This window comes from Phyllostomus discolor, chromosome 2 (genome assembly GCF_004126475.2).
Source record: "Phyllostomus discolor isolate MPI-MPIP mPhyDis1 chromosome 2, mPhyDis1.pri.v3, whole genome shotgun sequence".
NCBI lineage: Eukaryota > Metazoa > Chordata > Mammalia > Chiroptera > Phyllostomidae > Phyllostomus > Phyllostomus discolor.
In genome coordinates, this window is record NC_040904.2 from 1,201,443 (window position 1) to 1,219,762 (window position 18,320).

At 60.0% G+C, this 18,320-nt stretch overlaps 1 protein-coding gene across 1 annotated transcript; it reads left to right on the top strand.

The window, feature by feature from the left end:
* The first annotated feature begins 11,109 nt into the window (after positions 1-11,109).
* Positions 11,110-17,039, top strand: SOD1 (superoxide dismutase 1). Its single transcript, XM_028503962.2, has 5 exons — positions 11,110-11,285; positions 13,685-13,778; positions 14,994-15,063; positions 15,736-15,853; positions 16,823-17,039. Exons 1-5 carry the CDS (start codon positions 11,202-11,204, stop codon positions 16,940-16,942), a joined length of 486 nt encoding a protein of 161 aa, XP_028359763.1. The 5' UTR covers positions 11,110-11,201; the 3' UTR covers positions 16,943-17,039.
* Positions 17,040-18,320: the final 1,281 nt, after the last annotated feature.

Consider the following 18,320-nt stretch of genomic DNA (forward strand, 5'->3'; position numbering starts at 1 on the left):
TGTCCAAGATGGTGATGCCCACGCATGCTGGGTTGTCCAAGATGGTGATGCCCACGCATGCTGGGTTGTCCAAAATGGTGGCGCCCATGCACGCTGGGTCGTCCAAGATGGTGACAACCATGCATGCCAGCTCATCCAAGATGGCGACACCCATGCATGTTGGGTCATCCAAGATGGTGACAACCATGCATGCCAGCTCATCCAAGATGGCGACACCCATGCACGTTGGGTCATCCAAGATGGTGGCAACCATGCATGCCGGCTCATCCAAGATGGCGACACCCACACATGCTGGGTTCTCCAAGATGGTGATGCCCACGCACACTGGGTTGTCCAAGATGGTGACAACCATGCACGCTCATGTGGCTCATCCTCCATTTTACTGAAAATGGTGGCACACCCACGTGGCTTGCTGTCCGATCCCCACCATGCATGCAGGCTCGGCTTACAGAGCCTAGGGGTTTGCTTCCTCCTCAAACCTGAGGACAGGTTCCCTTACCACCACCTGAGCTCACTGAACTGTAAGTGAGCAGACAGGGGCAACCTGGGAGCAGCATGATAACCAACCATTATTCACAACTCCATTATTCCCAAATGATGTTCAGAAACCAGTTTTCAACCAAACCATCTTCACATCTCTGCTTCCTCCCTTATTTCATTTCCTTTTCACCTTCCCAGGCGTGATAGGTGGCCGATGCCCTCAGGAGGAGTGCAGAGGAATTCTCGAGACGGGGAAAACTCCAAAGTCTCACCCTCTCACTCTCTCAGACCTGAGGGGGTTGGTCTGCCATGGACAATGATCGTCCCGGCGGAGTTGCCAAAAAGCTGTTACAGAACAAAGGGGGGGCTGAGGCAATATACTATTACCAAAAGGAACCCCCAGGTCCGTCATGTCCGCCGCCAGAGTGAAAGACGTCTCTCAATGCCAGAGACTGGTGAAAAGGAAAGAAAATGTTTATTTAATGCTGTACAGACTTAAAGTGGTGACCCAATGTCTTCATCAAAATCCCCAAGTTCCTTAAAACACCCACAAACACACACAGTCCTTCCTTCCTTCCCCCTTTGCCCAGTCTGGGGTACTGTATCTCAGGGAAAGAAACAGAAGTCCGTGGCTGAGGCAGCCCCCGGTTCCTCCCAGTATTCCATCTCAGCTGGTCGGCCTCCCTCGGTTCCCGGCACCCTCAGCTGTGTCGCTGGGATCTCTGCTAAAGCCGGGTGGTGGTTCCCCCTTCTAAAGCTGCGGGGGTCCCCACTCTGGCACGGGCACGCGGTCCTCTCCCCACTGCCCCAGCTGCGTGGTTCTCTCTCCCAGGGCCGAGGGAGTCCCCACTCTGGGACTGGGAGAACCAAAACCGCATGGTTCTCCCTCCAATGGCTGCCGCGTCTGGGTTTAAATCCCCGCGCCAACCCTCCTCTGCAGCCCCATTTCCGACTCCTCCCACACTTGGCCTCACATGCCAGAACTCATATCCTTCCAGCTTTACGGGGCTGCTATCATGAGTCTGGGCCGGTGTGGCCCCATGTCATGGAGCCAGTCTTCTCCAAGCTCCCACGCAGGCGCTGTAACTCGGGGGACCTGCCCCCCAGTTATGTCTTGGTGGGGAAGTTACTTCCATCCCCCTGGCTCGGAGTGGCCACAGCTATTTAACATGCCTGTGCAACCAGTTAAAGGTTACAGATATGTTAAATGACCATGCCAGAGGGTAGCTGCAAGGCTGTTGCTATGCAAAACAGCTCTCAATGGCCCTGCTCCGTGTGTCCCTTCCCCCAACCCACACCTGTGTGGGAGGGGTGAGGACATCCTAATATTTCCTGGACACCTTGAGTTCTGGACCCCATTCAAAATACCTATTTGGGTCCCCCCTTGACTACACCCTGTTACAATCCCTCCTTTCAGATTTACACCCACTTTATAATCTTATAAAGGACAATGGACGAAAGTCTTATCTTGTAACTACTTCCTGCTGGACATGTACGTTGTTCTACCCACCCATGGGTCAGGGGTGCCCTGAAAGTGGGGGGGTGCATGCAGCACAGAGGGAGTCCTTCCTGTAAGGGGAAGGACCTTACAGAATCCTGGTCAGTTGGCTGTCACCAGGAAGTCTTGGGCTCGGTGTCCAAAGGCTGGCATTACTGGACAGTTGGCATCCTGGTCATACTCTGGAGGTGACAGATTTGGAAAGAGTTGGAAGGAACAATGAAATCATAACCACTAAATGACAAAGGCAGGGATTTAGGTAAAGAATGGCTTATCTGGAGGACGGTGTACAGGGCACGCTACACCTATCCAAAACCCTTGTGGCCCACTATACTTCACTCGGGCCGAGGGGAATATATTAGGATTTCCCTCCTTTTAGATATGTGGGCCCTTCCTGTCCAAGCCATCAAGACACAAAAGGGAAAATCAGTTTTAAACTGAAGCCCACAGACCGCCCGAACCCTTCGTGAACCCAACCACTTAGTTCAGCCAAACCATTGAGTCTCAGGGGGTGATGATGAAGATGGGCTCCTTAAGTGAGGCCTATATTGCAACCGATCAATCAGGCAATGAAGTCATAGGCATACATCCTATGAACACAGAAGAGCACACAGGTTAATTCACACAATAGTCCCCAAACCAGTCTCTGTGCTTGTGAGACTGTCTTTTGGGAGGACATCCAGTTGCAAGGCCCTTCCTGCAATGACATTTAGCAATGGCAATTTGACAGGTCCTCCATACCTGTAGACTGTACATCTTTGGTGATATTACAAACCCAGTTTCAACTTCCAAGTGAAAACAAACTTTCAAGACAGTTAGCTGCACCATTCTGATGTCCAGTACTGAGCATCGTGATTTTCCTTGAACCACAGTTTTTCTCCTTAAGATCACCCTCACCGTTGTTAAAGGGACTAGTTTGAACCCACTTTTTAATTTTGACTGTTCGTTTGCATAAACACACCAAGAGCAGCCTGGATCACTTATGATCTCTAAGTCTACTTTGCTGGAACTCACACAGGGGACCTTTAGGTTGACTTCTCAGTCTGCCCCTCGGGGCACAGAAGCAGAGCCACACAGCTGCCATCTGGCTTCGCCTGGACCAGTTGTTTCACTCAAATCCTTGAGGCTTCCATTGTGCTTACAGGTTCCTTTTGGCCATCTTTCAGGAAGGCAACTTTCGTTCCTTCCCTGGAAAGACCGCCATGAACCGCACAACCAACCGAAGTACCAGGCTTTTCTCGTGGGCTTACACTAGCTTTGCAAGTCAATCCCAGTTCCTCAGGGCTTTCTGGTGATGACCAGAACCCATACACGCCTCCTTCAGGTGTGACATTCCAGTCAAAGTCTTGGTTAACAAAACGACTATTAACGACTGGTCTTACTGGTTTTATGCAAAGAAACCTTATATCATCACTCACTCCTTCAGAATGCCAAATTCTGGAGGGATCAGGTAGGGAGAAAAATACAAAGTGTGAAGGAAAATTCTTTTCTTTCTGATATCCACCAGGCTTCTCAAAACTTTCCTACAGAGTGTGAAGTTTCAACCTTCCCTGGAATCCTCAATTTCCTGTTCAGAGCAGATACAGAGCAAAATCCAGAACATGGGGTTCCAGAACAATACACAGGTAGGGGCATTCTCTTGCACCAATGCGTCCATTGGTGCCTCGCAGAGACATGCTCCCTTAGGCCCGGTCTCTTGGCAGAGACATGCCCCCTTTGCCTCTGGCTGAAGTACTCATCAGCCCCAAATGACCCTTCCTGGGTCCCGAGTGGCAAAGGCATGCTCCCCAGCCGGTTACAGGTGACCTTTCCTAGGTCTTACGGTGACCTTTCCTAGGTCTTCAGGTACAGGTTTCCGATCAGAAACAAAACCAATGTGAGAAATTTGCTCTTTTCCCACGAAACCAGGAAACAGGTAGTTGAGGTTTCCTTTACTCCAGGTTTAAAACTTTCACATCCTTTATACATAATTCTACTCATCTAGATTTAAATGTCATTCTCTTTTAATCCCTGTTCCTTTCCCACACTGGGAAGGACTATACTTAAACTCAGAACTTAAACTCAGCATGGGGCAGCTAAAAGTCCCTAGCACTGCAGGTACCTTCCACTAAAGTCTCTGGATTTGCAGGGACGTCCTGCAGCTTTCTGAAGCTCAGACCTTGTGAACACCCTATAGGTCAGATGTTCACCCTTGGACCCCAGCTTCACAACCAGAGCCATTCCTATCAGGACCAGTTACACAGAGAACCTGACTGCTGCAGTGTCCACACAGCATCAGCATACAGCCCATAATCTGAAGAGAGCCCTTAGCCCACCACCTTGTCCAGTTCCAAGATGGCGGCGCCGATGCACGCTAAGTCGTCCAAGATGGTGGTGCCCACGCACACCGGGTCATCCAAATGGTGACACCCATGCATGCTGGGCTGTCCAAGATGGCGGCACTCCTGCACGCTGGGTCGTCCAAGATGGTGACAACCATGCATGCCAGCTCATCCAAGATGGTGACACCCATGCATGCTGGGTTGTCCAAGATGGTGATGCCCACGCACGCTGGGTCATCCAAGATGGCGACACCCATACATGCTGGGTTGTCCAAGATGGCGACACCCATGCATGCTGGGTTGTCCAAGATGGTGACACCCATGCATGCTGGGTTGTCCAAGATGGTGATGCCCACGCATGCTGGGTTGTCCAAGATGGTGATGCCCACGCATGCTGGGTTGTCCAAAATGGTGGCGCCCATGCACGCTGGGTCGTCCAAGATGGTGACAACCATGCATGCCAGCTCATCCAAGATGGCGACACCCATGCATGTTGGGTCATCCAAGATGGTGGCAACCATGCATGCCAGCTCATCCAAGATGGCGACACCCATGCACGTTGGGTCATCCAAGATGGTGGCAACCATGCATGCCGGCTCATCCAAGATGGCGACACCCACACATGCTGGGTTCTCCAAGATGGTGATGCCCACGCACACTGGGTTGTCCAAGATGGTGACAACCATGCACGCTCATGTGGCTCATCCTCCATTTTACTGAAAATGGTGGCACACCCACGTGGCTTGCTGTCCGATCCCCACCATGCATGCAGGCTCGGCTTACAGAGCCTAGGGGTTTGCTTCCTCCTCAAACCTGAGGACAGGTTCCCTTACCACCACCTGAGCTCACTGAACTGTAAGTGAGCAGACAGGGGCAACCTGGGAGCAGCATGATAACCAACCATTATTCACAACTCCATTATTCCCAAATGATGTTCAGAAACCAGTTTTCAACCAAAACCATCTTCACATCTCTGCTTCCTCCCTTATTTCATTTCCTTTTCACCTTCCCAGGCGTGATAGGTGGCCGATGCCCTCAGGAGGAGTGCAGAGGAATTCTCGAGACGGGGAAAACTCCAAAGTCTCACCCTCTCACTCTCTCAGACCTGAGGGGGTTGGTCTGCCATGGACAATGATCGTCCCGGCGGAGTTGCCAAAAAGCTGTTACAGAACAAAGGGGGGGCTGAGGCAATATACTATTACCAAAAGGAACCCCCAGGTCCGTCATGTCCGCCGCCAGAGTGAAAGACGTCTCTCAATGCCAGAGACTGGTGAAAAGGAAAGAAAATGTTTATTTAATGCTGTACAGACTTAAAGTGGTGACCCAATGTCTTCATCAAAATCCCCAAGTTCCTTAAAACACCCACAAACACACACAGTCCTTCCTTCCTTCCCCCTTTGCCCAGTCTGGGGTACTGTATCTCAGGGAAAGAAACAGAAGTCCGTGGCTCAGGCAGCCCCCGGTTCCTCCCAGTATTCCATCTCAGCTGGTCGGCCTCCCTCGGTTCCCGGCACCCTCAGCTGTGTCGCTGGGATCTCTGCTAAAGCCGGGTGGTGGTTCCCCCTTCTAAAGCTGCGGGGGTCCCCACTCTGGCACGGGCACGCGGTCCTCTCCCCACTGCCCCAGCTGCGTGGTTCTCTCTCCCAGGGCCGAGGGAGTCCCCACTCTGGGACTGGGAGAACCAAAACCGCATGGTTCTCCCTCCAATGGCTGCCGCGTCTGGGTTTAAATCCCCGCGCCAACCCTCCTCTGCAGCCCCATTTCCGACTCCTCCCACACTTGGCCTCACATGCCAGAACTCATATCCTTCCAGCTTCACTGGGCTGCCATCAAGAGTCTGTGCAGGGGTGGCCCCATGTCATGGAGCCAGTCTTCTCCAAGCTCCCACGCAGGCACTGTAACTCGGGGGACCTGCCCCCCAGTTATGTCTTGGTGGGGAAGTTACTTCCATCCCCCTGGCTCGGAGTGGCCACAGCTATTTAACATGCCTGTGCAACCAGTTAAAGGTTACAGATATGTTAAATGACCATGCCAGAGGGTAGCTGCAAGGCTGTTGCTATGCAAAACAGCTCTCAATGGCCCTGCTCCGTGTGTCCCTTCCCCCAACCCACACCTGGGATGGGGGTGGTGAGGACATCCTAAAATCTGGACACCTTGGGTTCTGGACCTCATTTCAAATGCCCATTTGGGGTCCCCCCTCTTGGCTGCACCCTGTTACAGAAGCAGCGTAAGCCGACAGATGACAGATACAGAAACCGTGGAATCCAGAACATACGTGTGTATGTGTGGGATATGACTGCACCCCCAGGAGAAGGAAATCTTTCCAGCTGAGGGCACACGGTTGGACCCGGGGCACTGTGCTAAGGGAAATGAGCCAGACAGGGACGGACCCTGCGTGGCCTCCCCCTGCGTGGAACCGAAACACGAAACACGAAACACGAGAGCACACAGTGGCAGTCGCCGGAGGCGGGGGGGAGGGAGTGGGCAGAATGGCAGGGTTCGGGGTCAGCGAGAGGAATGCATTCTGTCCGCGGAAGAAAACTCCTGTAAGAGTTTACTTGAGCCAAACTGTGGGGACACGCCGGGGAGTGAAACCTCAACGGGTTGAGAGCACAGTCCTGAGCCCGCAGCTCACCCCACACGGAGGCTCTGGGAGGGGAGGGGAGGGGAGGGGAGGGGAAGGGCACAGGGACCCATGGGTGGCAGACGAAGGGGGCAGGGAGAGCAAAGCGGGGAGGAATCTCCGAGACAGATAAAGAGTAAAACGGAGAGACATGCTTCCCTCACTCGGGTGGGGCAGGGTCGTTCACATGCCCCCGAGGCAGCACCTGGGGTGCTGCTGGGGAACCAGATTCCCAGGGGGCCCCGGGGCCTCCTGCTGGGGTGGAGGCCGAGCCCTGCAGGTCTGGGAAGGGGCACCCCCGTGACCTGAGGTGTGTTGTCTGAGGTGCTAGGAGACGGCAGGCAGGCTCAGGGACAGCAGAGGCTGACACTGGTCAGGGAGGCCACCGGCCTCGTGCGTGAGTCTCCCCCCACGACCCGCTGCAGTCGGGGATCCCTGTGTCCGGGCCGCCCCACGGGGCCTCCCTGGGCTGGTCAGTGTTGGGGGTGGCCCTGGCCCCCATGTGTCACCGAGCCTGCTCTGCGAGGGCAGGTGGGGTTCGGCATGGAAGCCCCTCCTTGGCTCCGCACAGTCTTCCCCCAGCGGGGCCCAGGTGTGAGGGCCGCCCCAGGACGGACCTCAGGGCCCCTGGGACCCTGCAGGGCGCCAGCCCGTCCTTGGCCCCAAGGAGGCGCTCCCCAGGCTGCATGTGTTGAAGAGGAGCGACTCCAGTTTGAACCTGAACAGCACCCGAGGGCATGTTCGGGGACTGTCAGAGAGGAAGGGGGGCTGCGGGGGGGGAGAAACGTGATTGGCTGCCTCCCATCAGCATCCTGGCCGGGAAGGGACCGCCACCTTGTGGTGCCTGGACGACGCTCCCCCCCACCGGCCCACCTGGCCGGGGCTCAGGCCCACCCTTGTCTGGGGGCTGCCGGCTCGGCAGGTTCGCCCGGGACCTGAAACCCGACTCTGCTTCCTGAAACCGGAGAGACTCCGGCCCTGGGCAGAGGCCCTGGGGCGAGCTGGCACCTGTGCGGGCAGGGGAGCCCAGAGGCCGAGGCAGGGCGGGCCCTGGCCCACACAGGCGCCTCCTCCGCAGGGCGAGAGAGCGCGGGGCTGCGCGTCTGTGATGGAGCAGGCCTCGGAGCCCAGGGGCCCAGACTCTCTCTCTCTCACACACACACACACACACACACACACAGCTCTGGCCTGGTCTCACGCTGGCCCTGAGTCAGGCCCCGGTGTTTGGCCAGCCTCCTAACTCAGCCCTGGCCACCCAGCACCTTGGAGGGAAGGGCGGGCTGTGTTTGAAGGGGGTCCCAGCGACGGGTGGGCTGAAACCCCGCCCGGGGGAGCACCGGGCCCCACACAGACAGCCTCCCGACTCCACTGACCCTCTTTTGAGTCAGGCAGCTGCCGCTCCCGCCCCAACTTCCCGTGTGGCCGGGCCGAGAAACGCCTGCCAGCCAGAGGGCCTGAGTGCAGCCCCAGCGCAGCAGGGTCGGGCGCCCGGGAAACAGGCGAGGGACGCAGGTCCTAGGATCCCACCCGGACCCACGGAGCCAGGACCACAGTACCTGCGTGGCCCTGGTGGTCAGGCGCCGCCGGTGCGGACGGAGGTGAGGACTCCTCTCCCCCCCGCCCCCCCCCCACAGTTTATCAAACGGTCCTTCCCACAGAAGCGTGCGTGTGGGGGGAGCTATCCTTCTAAGCCGCGTTTCAGAGAGAAGTGCGTGCCACTGTGAGAGATTCTAAGGGAAGTGCGTGAGTTAGAGCTTGATTCCCGCCCCCAGGTGCCCACAGCGCTCTGGGCGTCTTTCTGGAGATTTCTGAGCACACGGTGTACGCCTGCATGTCCCCAGACCCCACGAAACTCGTTTGGGGTGTTTGCTCATTGCGTGGCGCCTGTTTGGAGCGTCTTCCCGGAGGGAGGAGGGGCGCGCTGGCGCACACACGCGGGGCGGGCGGGGAGTGCGGCGCTGCGGGGACTCCTTGGCGAGTGGAGGGAGAGGCTCCGAGACAAAACAATCAAAGAAGGCAGAGCAATCGGAACAAGTCGCAGGCGGCCAAGGGATCACAGGGTCTTCCGTTCCCTCCCCAGGGACACGGCGCAGCCCGTGGGCCCCACACTCCAGCTGCCTGGCCTCGGCCCATCCCTCTTCAGTGACCTTCTGTGCAAGTGCGGCCGACCAGAGGAGCCCCGACCCTTCCAGGCACACGTTTTGATGGTCGAGATGTTGCAGGGCCCACCTGGAAAGCTGATGGCTATCCTGTGGAGACCCTCCCCCGAGGCCTCCCCCAGACTCTGCCAGGCCACAGACAGACAGAAAGCCTGAAGGCAAAGACCCAGGCCGCTCTCTCCCTAGAGCCTGCCCAGGCCTGGCATCTCTTCTTCCTATACAGAGTGGGGGGTGGGGGGGTGGGGGCCAGGCAGCTTGCAGCCAGGGAGCAGGGGGCAGCGGCAGCTGGCGCCCCGGCTCCCACCCCCGCCCTGCCCCCACCCGTCTTCTAGGCCCCCCGTTCTTCTCTCTCCTGCTGCTGCTTCTACCTTCCGCCCTTCCTTTGTCCCACTGTCCCCAGCTTTCACGAACACACTCCCAAAATCACCTGGACTCGGGTTGTGAGATCCGCCCTAAGAAGCCAAGAGCCCGCACTGCCAGTGACCACAGTCCCCGTCTGGTGGCATGCGGGGTGTCAGCTGAGCATAAATGGAATCAGGAGGCTTTGGTGAGAAACACGTGATAAAGATTTTTGGGGGGGTTAGGGTTTGCAAAGGAAAAACACCACGAGGCGGTACCCAGAGCTCTGAAGGAGGAAGAAAGCAGAGGGTCCCCACAGTGAAAAGTTCGTCCGGAGACTCGGTCTGGCCTCCTTAGCGTCTGGGCTTGTCCGAGACGGCACGCCACAAGAATTTTTAAAACATGTGGAACTGGACTATTTAGCCAGGGGCCCGGCCTCTTTTCCCTTAGATTGTCAAATTAAAAAGTGACAGCAGCCAACACAATAGCTGTCCAGCGTGCACGAGTCAGAATTATGCTATTTGCGCCCTGCCCAGGTGGCTCGCTTGGTTAGAGCGCCGGCCAGACACGCGAAGGTTGCAGGTTCAGTCTCTGGCCCGGGCACACGTGAGAATCAACCACGGATGCACCCATAAGTGGAACAACAAATCGATGTTTCTCTCTCTCAAGTCAATGAATAAAAATGTAAAAAATTATACCTATTTTTTTCTGGTGTGCCACAGAGTTTTCCTAATTAGCTCGTGTGTGCCGTGAGATGGAAAAGGCTCGCACTGCTGCTCCACACGACGGTGGTCTGGACACGCGGGCAGCTTTCCTCATCCTGCAGGGCGAACCGGAGGCTCGCCTGGGGGTGTGCCGCGCACCCCGCGTGGGGCGGGGCTGCGGAGGCCGGCAGGTCCAGTTCCCAGCCTGGCTAGAAGCACAGGGGAATCCGATCCTCCGGCCTCGCCCTAGAGGACCCGAGCAAGTGCGCAGCGTGGCTAACGTGGCCCCATTTCGTCCCTCCCCGCTCTTCCTCCGGGGCGACACGAATCGTGCGGCCTCCAGCCCTGCCCTGTCGCGGCCGTAGAGTGGGAGGAAACAGGGCCACGTGCAGAGGTCGGTGCGGTGACTTGACGTGGGGTAGGTTCACGGTTGTGGCCTTCCTTGTGCGAGAGGGAAAATGTGGAAAGACAGAGCCCCGGCGCCCAAATCAGGAGCGCCGCGCGCTCGGCACCGAACCCGGCCCCCGGCCCCCGGCCCGACGAGGCCAGGGGCGGAGGTGTGCGGCCTCTACACTCCCAGCAACCCCGAACAAGAAGACAATGGAAACAGGGAAACCACAAAACCTCCCAGCTGCACGCGTCCCCATTTCTACCAAACACGTTTAGGACCCAGCTACAACGGATGACACCTCCAGCCCAAGTGACTTCCGATCTCGCGGGCGCGCCGCCTCGGCGCTGCGACCCGCGGGCTGCAGCCGCTGCGACCGGGGAGGAAGAGTCCGTCCTGGGAGCCAGCTCGCGCGCGCTGCACGGGAAGTCGCGGGCGCGGGGGGCGGGGCTCCTACGTGCCCTAGGCCCCGCCCCCTCCATTCCCGGCCAATCGCGTCCCTAGGCCGCTGTGCGAGCTCAGCGCTCAATTGGTCGCGGTCCAGAGGCGCTCGGTCCCGGGCCGGGGGGGGGGGGGGCGGGGCGCGGGGTCCGGCCTATAAGAGGTCCGCGGCGCCGTCGCCCTGCGTCGGCGTGTGCGGCGGCGTCTCCCGGATCTCCGGAGCCCGATCTGCGCGCGTCCCGCAAGCCATGACGACCGAGACCAAGACCTGGGCCGTGTGCGTGCTGAAGGGCGAGGGCCCGGTGCATGGCAGGATCTACTTCGAGCAGGAGGCAAGGCCTGGGGGCCACTGGCCGCCCGCGAGGCTGCGGTGCTGAGTCACCGGCGGCTGTGGCCGGCGGCACGGGCTGGGCCTGGGCGCACCGTGGGCCGGGGAGCATGCGAGGGCAGGAGGGAGGAGGTTGCCGCCGGGGCCTCCGCGGCGGGGCGGAGGCCTGGTGGCGCGGCCCTGGCGTTCCCTCCGGGGCCGCCTGTGCGTCCCGTGCGCCTGGCCTGGCTATTGCGCAGCAGGTCCGCCGGCAGAGAGCCGTGTCCCCCTTGGCCGGTCTGGGGCTCCTTTGGGACCTAAAATGTCTCGTTAGTTTAGGGGTCTGCAGCCCGCGGCCCCGGGCCCCATCCTCCCGGGACCGCTGTGGGCACAGCCCTGCGGCTGAGGGCGCTTTGGTGAATTTGTGTGGAAAGAAGGGTCGTGAAAATAAGAACACGCGACAGTGCGCGTGGGCTTGCAGAGAAGCTCGCTGACCCCTGCCCCGGGTCACGGCCAGGTGCTAGGGCAGCTAGGGCTAGGCGCTCTGCACAAACTCCTCCCCGAAGCCCCCCTCCGACCGACCCCCCCGCGGGCTTCTCCCCTGGGCACTGCCCGCGGGGGCTGGATGCAGACCGGCGGGGTCCGGCCTGTGTCCGCGTCGCAGCGGCCTGGGGCCGCAACGGGTCCTTCGTGCTGGTGGGGGATGCGGCTGGGGCGGGGAGCCCCGGTGTCCACGCGCGGAGCTGGCGCTCGGACCTGGCAGCGTGTTTCAGCCCGTTCGGCCCAGTCCTGTAATGTGAAGTGTGCGGACGCTCACTGCGGGTCGTCGCGATGCACAGCAGCCTGGCGAAAGGACTGTCCCCAGGTCTCCGTGCGGCTGCCGGCCGGTGGAAACTGTTCCCGTTGTGCTGGGCTGATCACTCACGATCGGATAACTTACACGGGAGCGAGACCGAGACCGAGTGTCTGGAGAGGTCTCCAGAAGTGGGAAGGGACAGGGGAGTGTTCACACAGGGGGACTTCGGGTGCAGCGGGGTTTTTTTCCTTGCAGTGGTTTCCAAAGCTTCTGGAAAAGGCTCCTTGGCATTTGACTGAATCTTGCTGTTTTCACTGGCCCGACCTCTCTGTGACCCTCCTCCTCCCCCCTGGGAGGCAGCTAGGCCCCACCTCCGGAGCAGCCTGCGCGGCTCCCTCCCTGCAGTTCCCAGCTTCGTTTGCTGGGGGTGGGGGAGGGTTGGGAGTGGGGGTGCTGTTTGTCCCTGATAAAGACCTTTGGACAGTTGGGCAGGATAGCTTTTCAGGTAGGCGCATGCGTTTAATCGCCAGTAAGCGCTATCTGATTGGTCTGTTGTGTGCTTGAAATTTTGGACCATTTCCCAGGTTTTTAAAATGAAAATTTTCACCTGTAAGTCCAAACCCCTAGCTGCTCTCGAAGCGTTTAGAGATCTGCCCACATGGAGCCTCCGTAGGCCAGGGCCGCACTGTGCTGCCCAGGGGTTTGCCCATGTGACAGGACGGCCCCGCAGGGCTGTGCGAGGGGGCTGCCCCCAGCCTCTGGGTGCTCCCGAGCTCACCACCCAGGAAATTCGGGCTCCGGAGAACCGCCGTTTGTCTCTGTGCTTTTCAATAACGTGTTTTGTGGGGTAACGCGTTGGAATTTTTTTGAAGTTGAGGGTCGCCCCCAGAGGAATCACAGTACTCTGTTTTTACCACAAAAAAGCACAACCAAGGACAGCCGTCACCATGCCACTTGGTCTGAGCATCGCGTCTGCCCAGTGGGAGGTCAGCCCGGGATCCTGGGGGATGGCAGGTCCCGAGAGCGGAAAGGCAGAGATGCCAGTCCTGCGTTGCCGGGCGGCACGGATGCTCCCGTGTGGGTTCAGCAGTCAGGGTTTCTGCCTCGCTGCCCCGTGGAGGTCCTGGGTGTGCAGCCGTGGCTGGGTCATCCTCACCGCCCTCGCTTCCGTGTCACCCTTCTTTGTTTTGGCCTCCGTACTTGGGGCAGAGAGGTGATTGGGTTTCAGTGGCTGCGCCCTCAGAAACACGCCCGTCTGCGGCCCTGCCGGCTGCAGGAGCCTCGGTGCCCGGGCCCTGAGTCGGATCTCCGCCGGGATCCCCCCGGGGGAGCCCTGAGAGATGCAGAGCCCTGTGCCGCCCGTGCTACCCCTGGTCCCAGCGTGCGCTGGCACCTGATCAGCGTCCCCCCGGGGACAGTGGGGACGAGGCACCCTAGGCCGGCCGGCTGGACACTGGTTGGTTGGGGCCGCATCTCCCTCGGCTGGGGTGTCCTGCCAGGAGGCGACTGCCCGGGGGTGTCTGACTCCCGAGGCCACGTTCTTTCCCCTTCCTGTTCGTGGTGGGGTGGCTCCCCCGCATCCTTCCTTCGGAGGCTCCCTCAAACCTGCTGTGCTCTCTCTGGTGCAGGGCGGCGGCCCCGTCACGGTCAGTGGGACCATCGAAGGGCTGACCGAAGGCAAGCACGGGTTCCACGTCCACCAGTTTGGAGACAACACCGGAGGTGGGTGCCGTACGGGGCTGGGACCCAGACCTCGCCCTGGCGAGACAAGGGCGAGCAGCCGCCGCGAGGAACTGCCTCGTGGAGCTGGCCTCACGACTACTTTCTGACGCCTGCGTGTGGGAAGGAAGGGGAAGGGCTTTTTTTTTTTTTTTTTTTTTTTTTTTAATCGTGATCGTGGCTTGAGTAGACAGGTCGCAGGTGTTTTTAAAGGGAAACAGTTCAGCTGCTTTCTTGCCACCTGCTTGCCCCCAGGTGCGCTTCGTGAGCGGCGGAGCGGGCCTTTCCGGTCCCCGCCTCCGGTACCGGGTCCTGGGGAGGCGGCAGGGAGATGGCGGGGTGCTGTGCACGGGGCTCCACTGAACAGAGTTTACGGGGGGATGGGTTTGGTGGCCTCCCGCCATTGTTGAGTAACCTGACCTCAGTGCGCAGAGAGACTGAGGACTGGCTCGTTTAGATGGAACTTGGTTTTGAATGGTCCACAATCTGAGCCCCGTAAATAGGGACGCAACGGCCAGATGGGACCCACCCACGTCGGCGATCACAGAGCTGCTCCAGCTGCTCCTTGGTTTTCCCGCCCCTGCGCTCAGAGGCCCCTGCGCTGGGGCCGCGACTTACTAGGCAGTGCCCTGGGACCGTCTTCTCCCGGTGGGCGGCGGGGGAGCGGAGGGGCGCACAGCGGAGTGTGTCCGTCTGTGGGGGAGGGCGAATTCCCGCGTCCGTGTGGTGGGCTCGGGGCGGAGGGCAGTCGCTGCGGCCCAGGGACGGCTGCTAACAGCCTGCGGTCTGCGTGCTGCCGGGTCCTGCAGGGCGCAGCCCGGCCCTGGGACTGGGCGCCCGGCCGTGTTATGTTCTGCGCACACAGGCAGGGGCCGCAGGCCGGGAGCCGCCTGTAGTGCGTGGCTGGGGAGCTAAGTTTTTGTGGCAGAGGGTTTTTCTACCTCCGCACAAGCCAGGACGCTTACCTCGGGGTTTGGGGGTGGAAGGGAACTGCTGAAGATCACGTCCGGGGCCTCGGAGAAATCCGAGCCCCGAGAAGGCTGTGAACCTGACCGGCACCACGGGGCTCCGAGGCCTTGTGTCTCCTCCTGCCCCTCCGGTGCCGCAGGTCCCCACCGTCTCCGGAGGAGGTTCTAGCCACGGCCAGCTTCTCCTTGGAGTGCATTTTGGAATTTTGATTCATAACCTAGCTCCTTTTTGGGGGGGGGGGGTCCATAGGCTGTGCCACTGCAGGTCCTCACTTTAATCCTGAAGGCAAAACCCACGGTGGACCCGAGGATAAAGAGAGGTGAGTGATGGACACTTACCTCCCATCAGAAACTCGGCAGGGGCTTTTCCGGGTCAGCGAGGGCGCGCCGTTCGCAGATGGCACGCTCAACCCAGCGGCGTCGCCCCCGTGACTCTGCCACGCGGAGGGACACACGCGGACGGGGGCACTGGCAGCGAGCGGGTGGTCTCGCAGCATTCGCTGAAGACAGAACTCTCCCGTGCCCGCGCCAGAGGGGGCCGGTGCAGGAGACGAGGAGCCGTGCTGTCAGTGCCTGACGAGACAGACCGGCGTCGGACGCTGGGGGGGGGGGGGGGGCTTTGTGGGTGAAAGTCTGTGCCCTGAGACCCTCCCCGTCTGCGTGTCTGTTTTCTGAGAGCCTTCTGGGTAGGACAAGCCCGAGGACAAGGGCGCCCTTCGTTTCCCTCGCGGAGGCCTAGGGCCCGGCTCCCCCGCGCCGGGCAGGCGGGCAGGTGGGGCCCAGGTGGCGTGTGTCTGTCCGCCCCTGCCCCTGCACGGTCAGAGGTGTCAGAGGTGGCCCTGAGCCTCGACTCCTCCGGGCACCGCCCACAGCCCGGGGCCGTGTTCGAGGAGCCTGACCGCCTGTCAGCCTGGAAGGGCGGTCCCTGCCCTCGCTAGGTCCGCAGGTTTTTAATTGAGCTAACGCGCCGCTCCGATGTTTGTCAACGCCAGGCACGTCGGGGACCTGGGCAACGTGACTGCGGGCGCAGACGGGGTGGCCAAGGTGTCCCTGACAGACCGCCAGATCTCCCTCTCGGGGAAGCATTCCATCATCGGCCGCACCATGGTGGTGAGTCTGCAGGCCCCCACACGGCCGCGCGTCTGCCCCCCATCCCCCGTCCCGGTGTCCGAGGGGCCACACACACTGTGCCGGGCGCCCAGAGCTAGAGGACGCAGCGGCTGTGCCGGGCGGTGGCCGTGAGGAGGAGTCGGAGACCTGGGTCGGTGAGACCCCGCTCTGCTGAGACGCAGGAACGTGGCCGATCGCGACGGGTGACGTCGCCCTTGCCTGGTGTCCAGACCGCCAGCTCTCCTGGCAGTGATGGGGTCCCCTCGTGGCTCAGCAGAGCGCCCGTCCCGTTGAGGCCTTGCACGGGCCGGTGTGAGCATGCGCTGCCGCCTGGTCGCCGCCAGGGGCGGAGCCGCTTCCCTGTCACCCTCGGGGGCTCGTCTGGCCCACTCGGGCGCTAAGCAGGAGGACCACTGGCCTTCCGCTGTCACCCCTCTCGGCTGACCCTCATCCCGAGAGCCTTCTTCAGCCACAGCTGGGAAGCAGGACAACGTGTAAATGTTTCACGGGAAAAAATGAAAGGCCTGTTTTTAAGTAGTTCAAGATCCTCTGAGGGTTACTCGTTCATAGGCCGTGGTCACAAGGCACAATCGTGATGCCGTTTTCCAGGGGCCCCTTTCCTTCTCGCAGCAGCGCTCCGTGAGAGAAGGGTGGTTGCCTGGCTCTCCCGGAGGGTGGGGCCCGGCGCCGGGCGGCCTGAGACGGAGCGGGGTGGATGTCAGTGCTGCTTCAGAGAGAGGGCACCCACCCTCCCACTTAGTGTGTAAAGGCGGCTTATGTCTCTGCGTCACCGGGACAAAGCTGAGGGGTGCTTTCCCCTCCTGCCGGGCGGAGGAGCGGTCTGCCTCTCTAGTAGGCTTCTCTGAACGGGCTGCTTCCTAACGTGAGGTGCCCGCGGGCGCTGTTGGGTGCCCGTGGGTGGGGGCGGGAGGACGACCCCTCAGCTCTGGGTTCCTGATGTCCCCGCAGGTCCACGAGAAGCAGGATGACCTGGGCAAAGGCAACGACGAGGAGAGCAAGAAGACGGGCAACGCCGGCAGCCGCCTGGCCTGCGGCGTGATCGGGATCGCACCGCGGCCTGAGAAGTGAACGTTCCTCACCAGGCCACGTCCTGGCAGCCCCTCTGCCGCCCCACTAGCTGTGCACACACTCACCCTGACGACCATTAAACTCTGTAACCTTCCAAGTGTATGTGTGTCTTTTTAAAAAGTGGCTGCAGTACCTGTGATGAGAGCTGACTTATGACCAGCTGGAAGATTTGTGTGATTGCATGCCTCTCATTCAGTTAAAGTGCCTGTGTCGGGGGTCTTACACACACGGGCACCGAGCTGTGACTTGCTCTGGTTCTCGTCCGAGCCCGCGTGCAGGAAGACCTGACGTGGTGCTGCTCCTCACGCCCGTCAAGGCGTCCGAACTGGACTCCTGAACGCCCACAGCCGTCACTCGCTCGTGGGGCTTGAGTGGAGCAGGTCAAGTGCCACGCTGACGGGGCATTTCAGAGCCTGCTCTTCTGAAAGTATTTAAAATACATAATCGCACTGCTTACATGTTCTGCCACTGGTCTTGGAGCTGAGATGGACTTGAACTTCGTCTTGGGCAGCAAGGCTGCCCTCTGTCAGCCCTGGGGGAGCTACGGGGCCTCCCCACTTACCACGTAGCCAGACCCAAAAGGACGGGGGTTTCAAAGCTGGTGTTCGGAAGCCCTTGGGTAGCAGGGAAGCTGGCCGGCTCGGGGACCGCCCTCGAGAGGAAGGGGCAGGGCTCTGGGCGGAGGAGCCGGCTGCCCGGTCTGCTGCTCCCGGAAGCACCCGTGCACATGTGATGAACACGCGTGAATGAAGCCTGAACCCCTCGCAGGTTCAACCATGTGGGTTGGTTGTCTCTTAACATTGTAAAATATTCCTGGTAGCAAAACCAGAAACGAGTTGTAGTTCTGATGGGTCAGAACTACACGATGTGTCTGGTCGAAAGCGTATCACTTCGGAGGAGAAGCTGGTTTAGAAAAAGCCGGTCTGCGGTGTTTTCACCGTGAAGACAGCGAAGGCAGGCTCACGTGTAAGTGGGAAAGCTGCAGTCGGGCAGAGAGTGGACCAAGGTCTCCCCAAGCGCAGTCTCCCGCGTGTCGGGGAAGACTCACCCAGGCTCCCTCGGGACCCTCGAGGCCCAAGGGCACGCCTACCCTCGTGAAAGTCCTTCCAGTACCTGTGGGGGCTGTCGTGTGCCAGCGAACAGGGTGTTCTCCATACTTGCAACGGGGGATGGGGATCCAGGCTGCAGGGCCTTGGAGTCTGCACGTGACACCAGACGCTGCTCTCCGCAAGAGCTGGTCAGGGCTGTCCGACTTCGTGGGCCGGCATGGGACGTGGGGTTGTCACGCTTCCCAGAGGCAGGAGTGGGGTCACTGCCGGGGCGCCCCCAGCCCTGCGGAGCCGGAGCCGGAGCAGCGTTGTGCCCACAGAGCACTACG

Excerpts from the sequence above, each read along its gene's own strand:
- SOD1 (XM_028503962.2), top strand. The coding sequence starts at position 11,202 with ATGACGACCGAGACCAAGACCTGGGCCGTGTGCGTGCTGAAGGGCGAG. Across the intron at positions 13,779-14,993 it reads GTTTGGAGACAACACCGGAG|GCTGTGCCACTGCAGGTCCT; the intron begins GTGGGTGCCGTA and ends GGGGGTCCATAG. Across the intron at positions 15,064-15,735 it reads GGACCCGAGGATAAAGAGAG|GCACGTCGGGGACCTGGGCA; the intron begins GTGAGTGATGGA and ends TGTCAACGCCAG.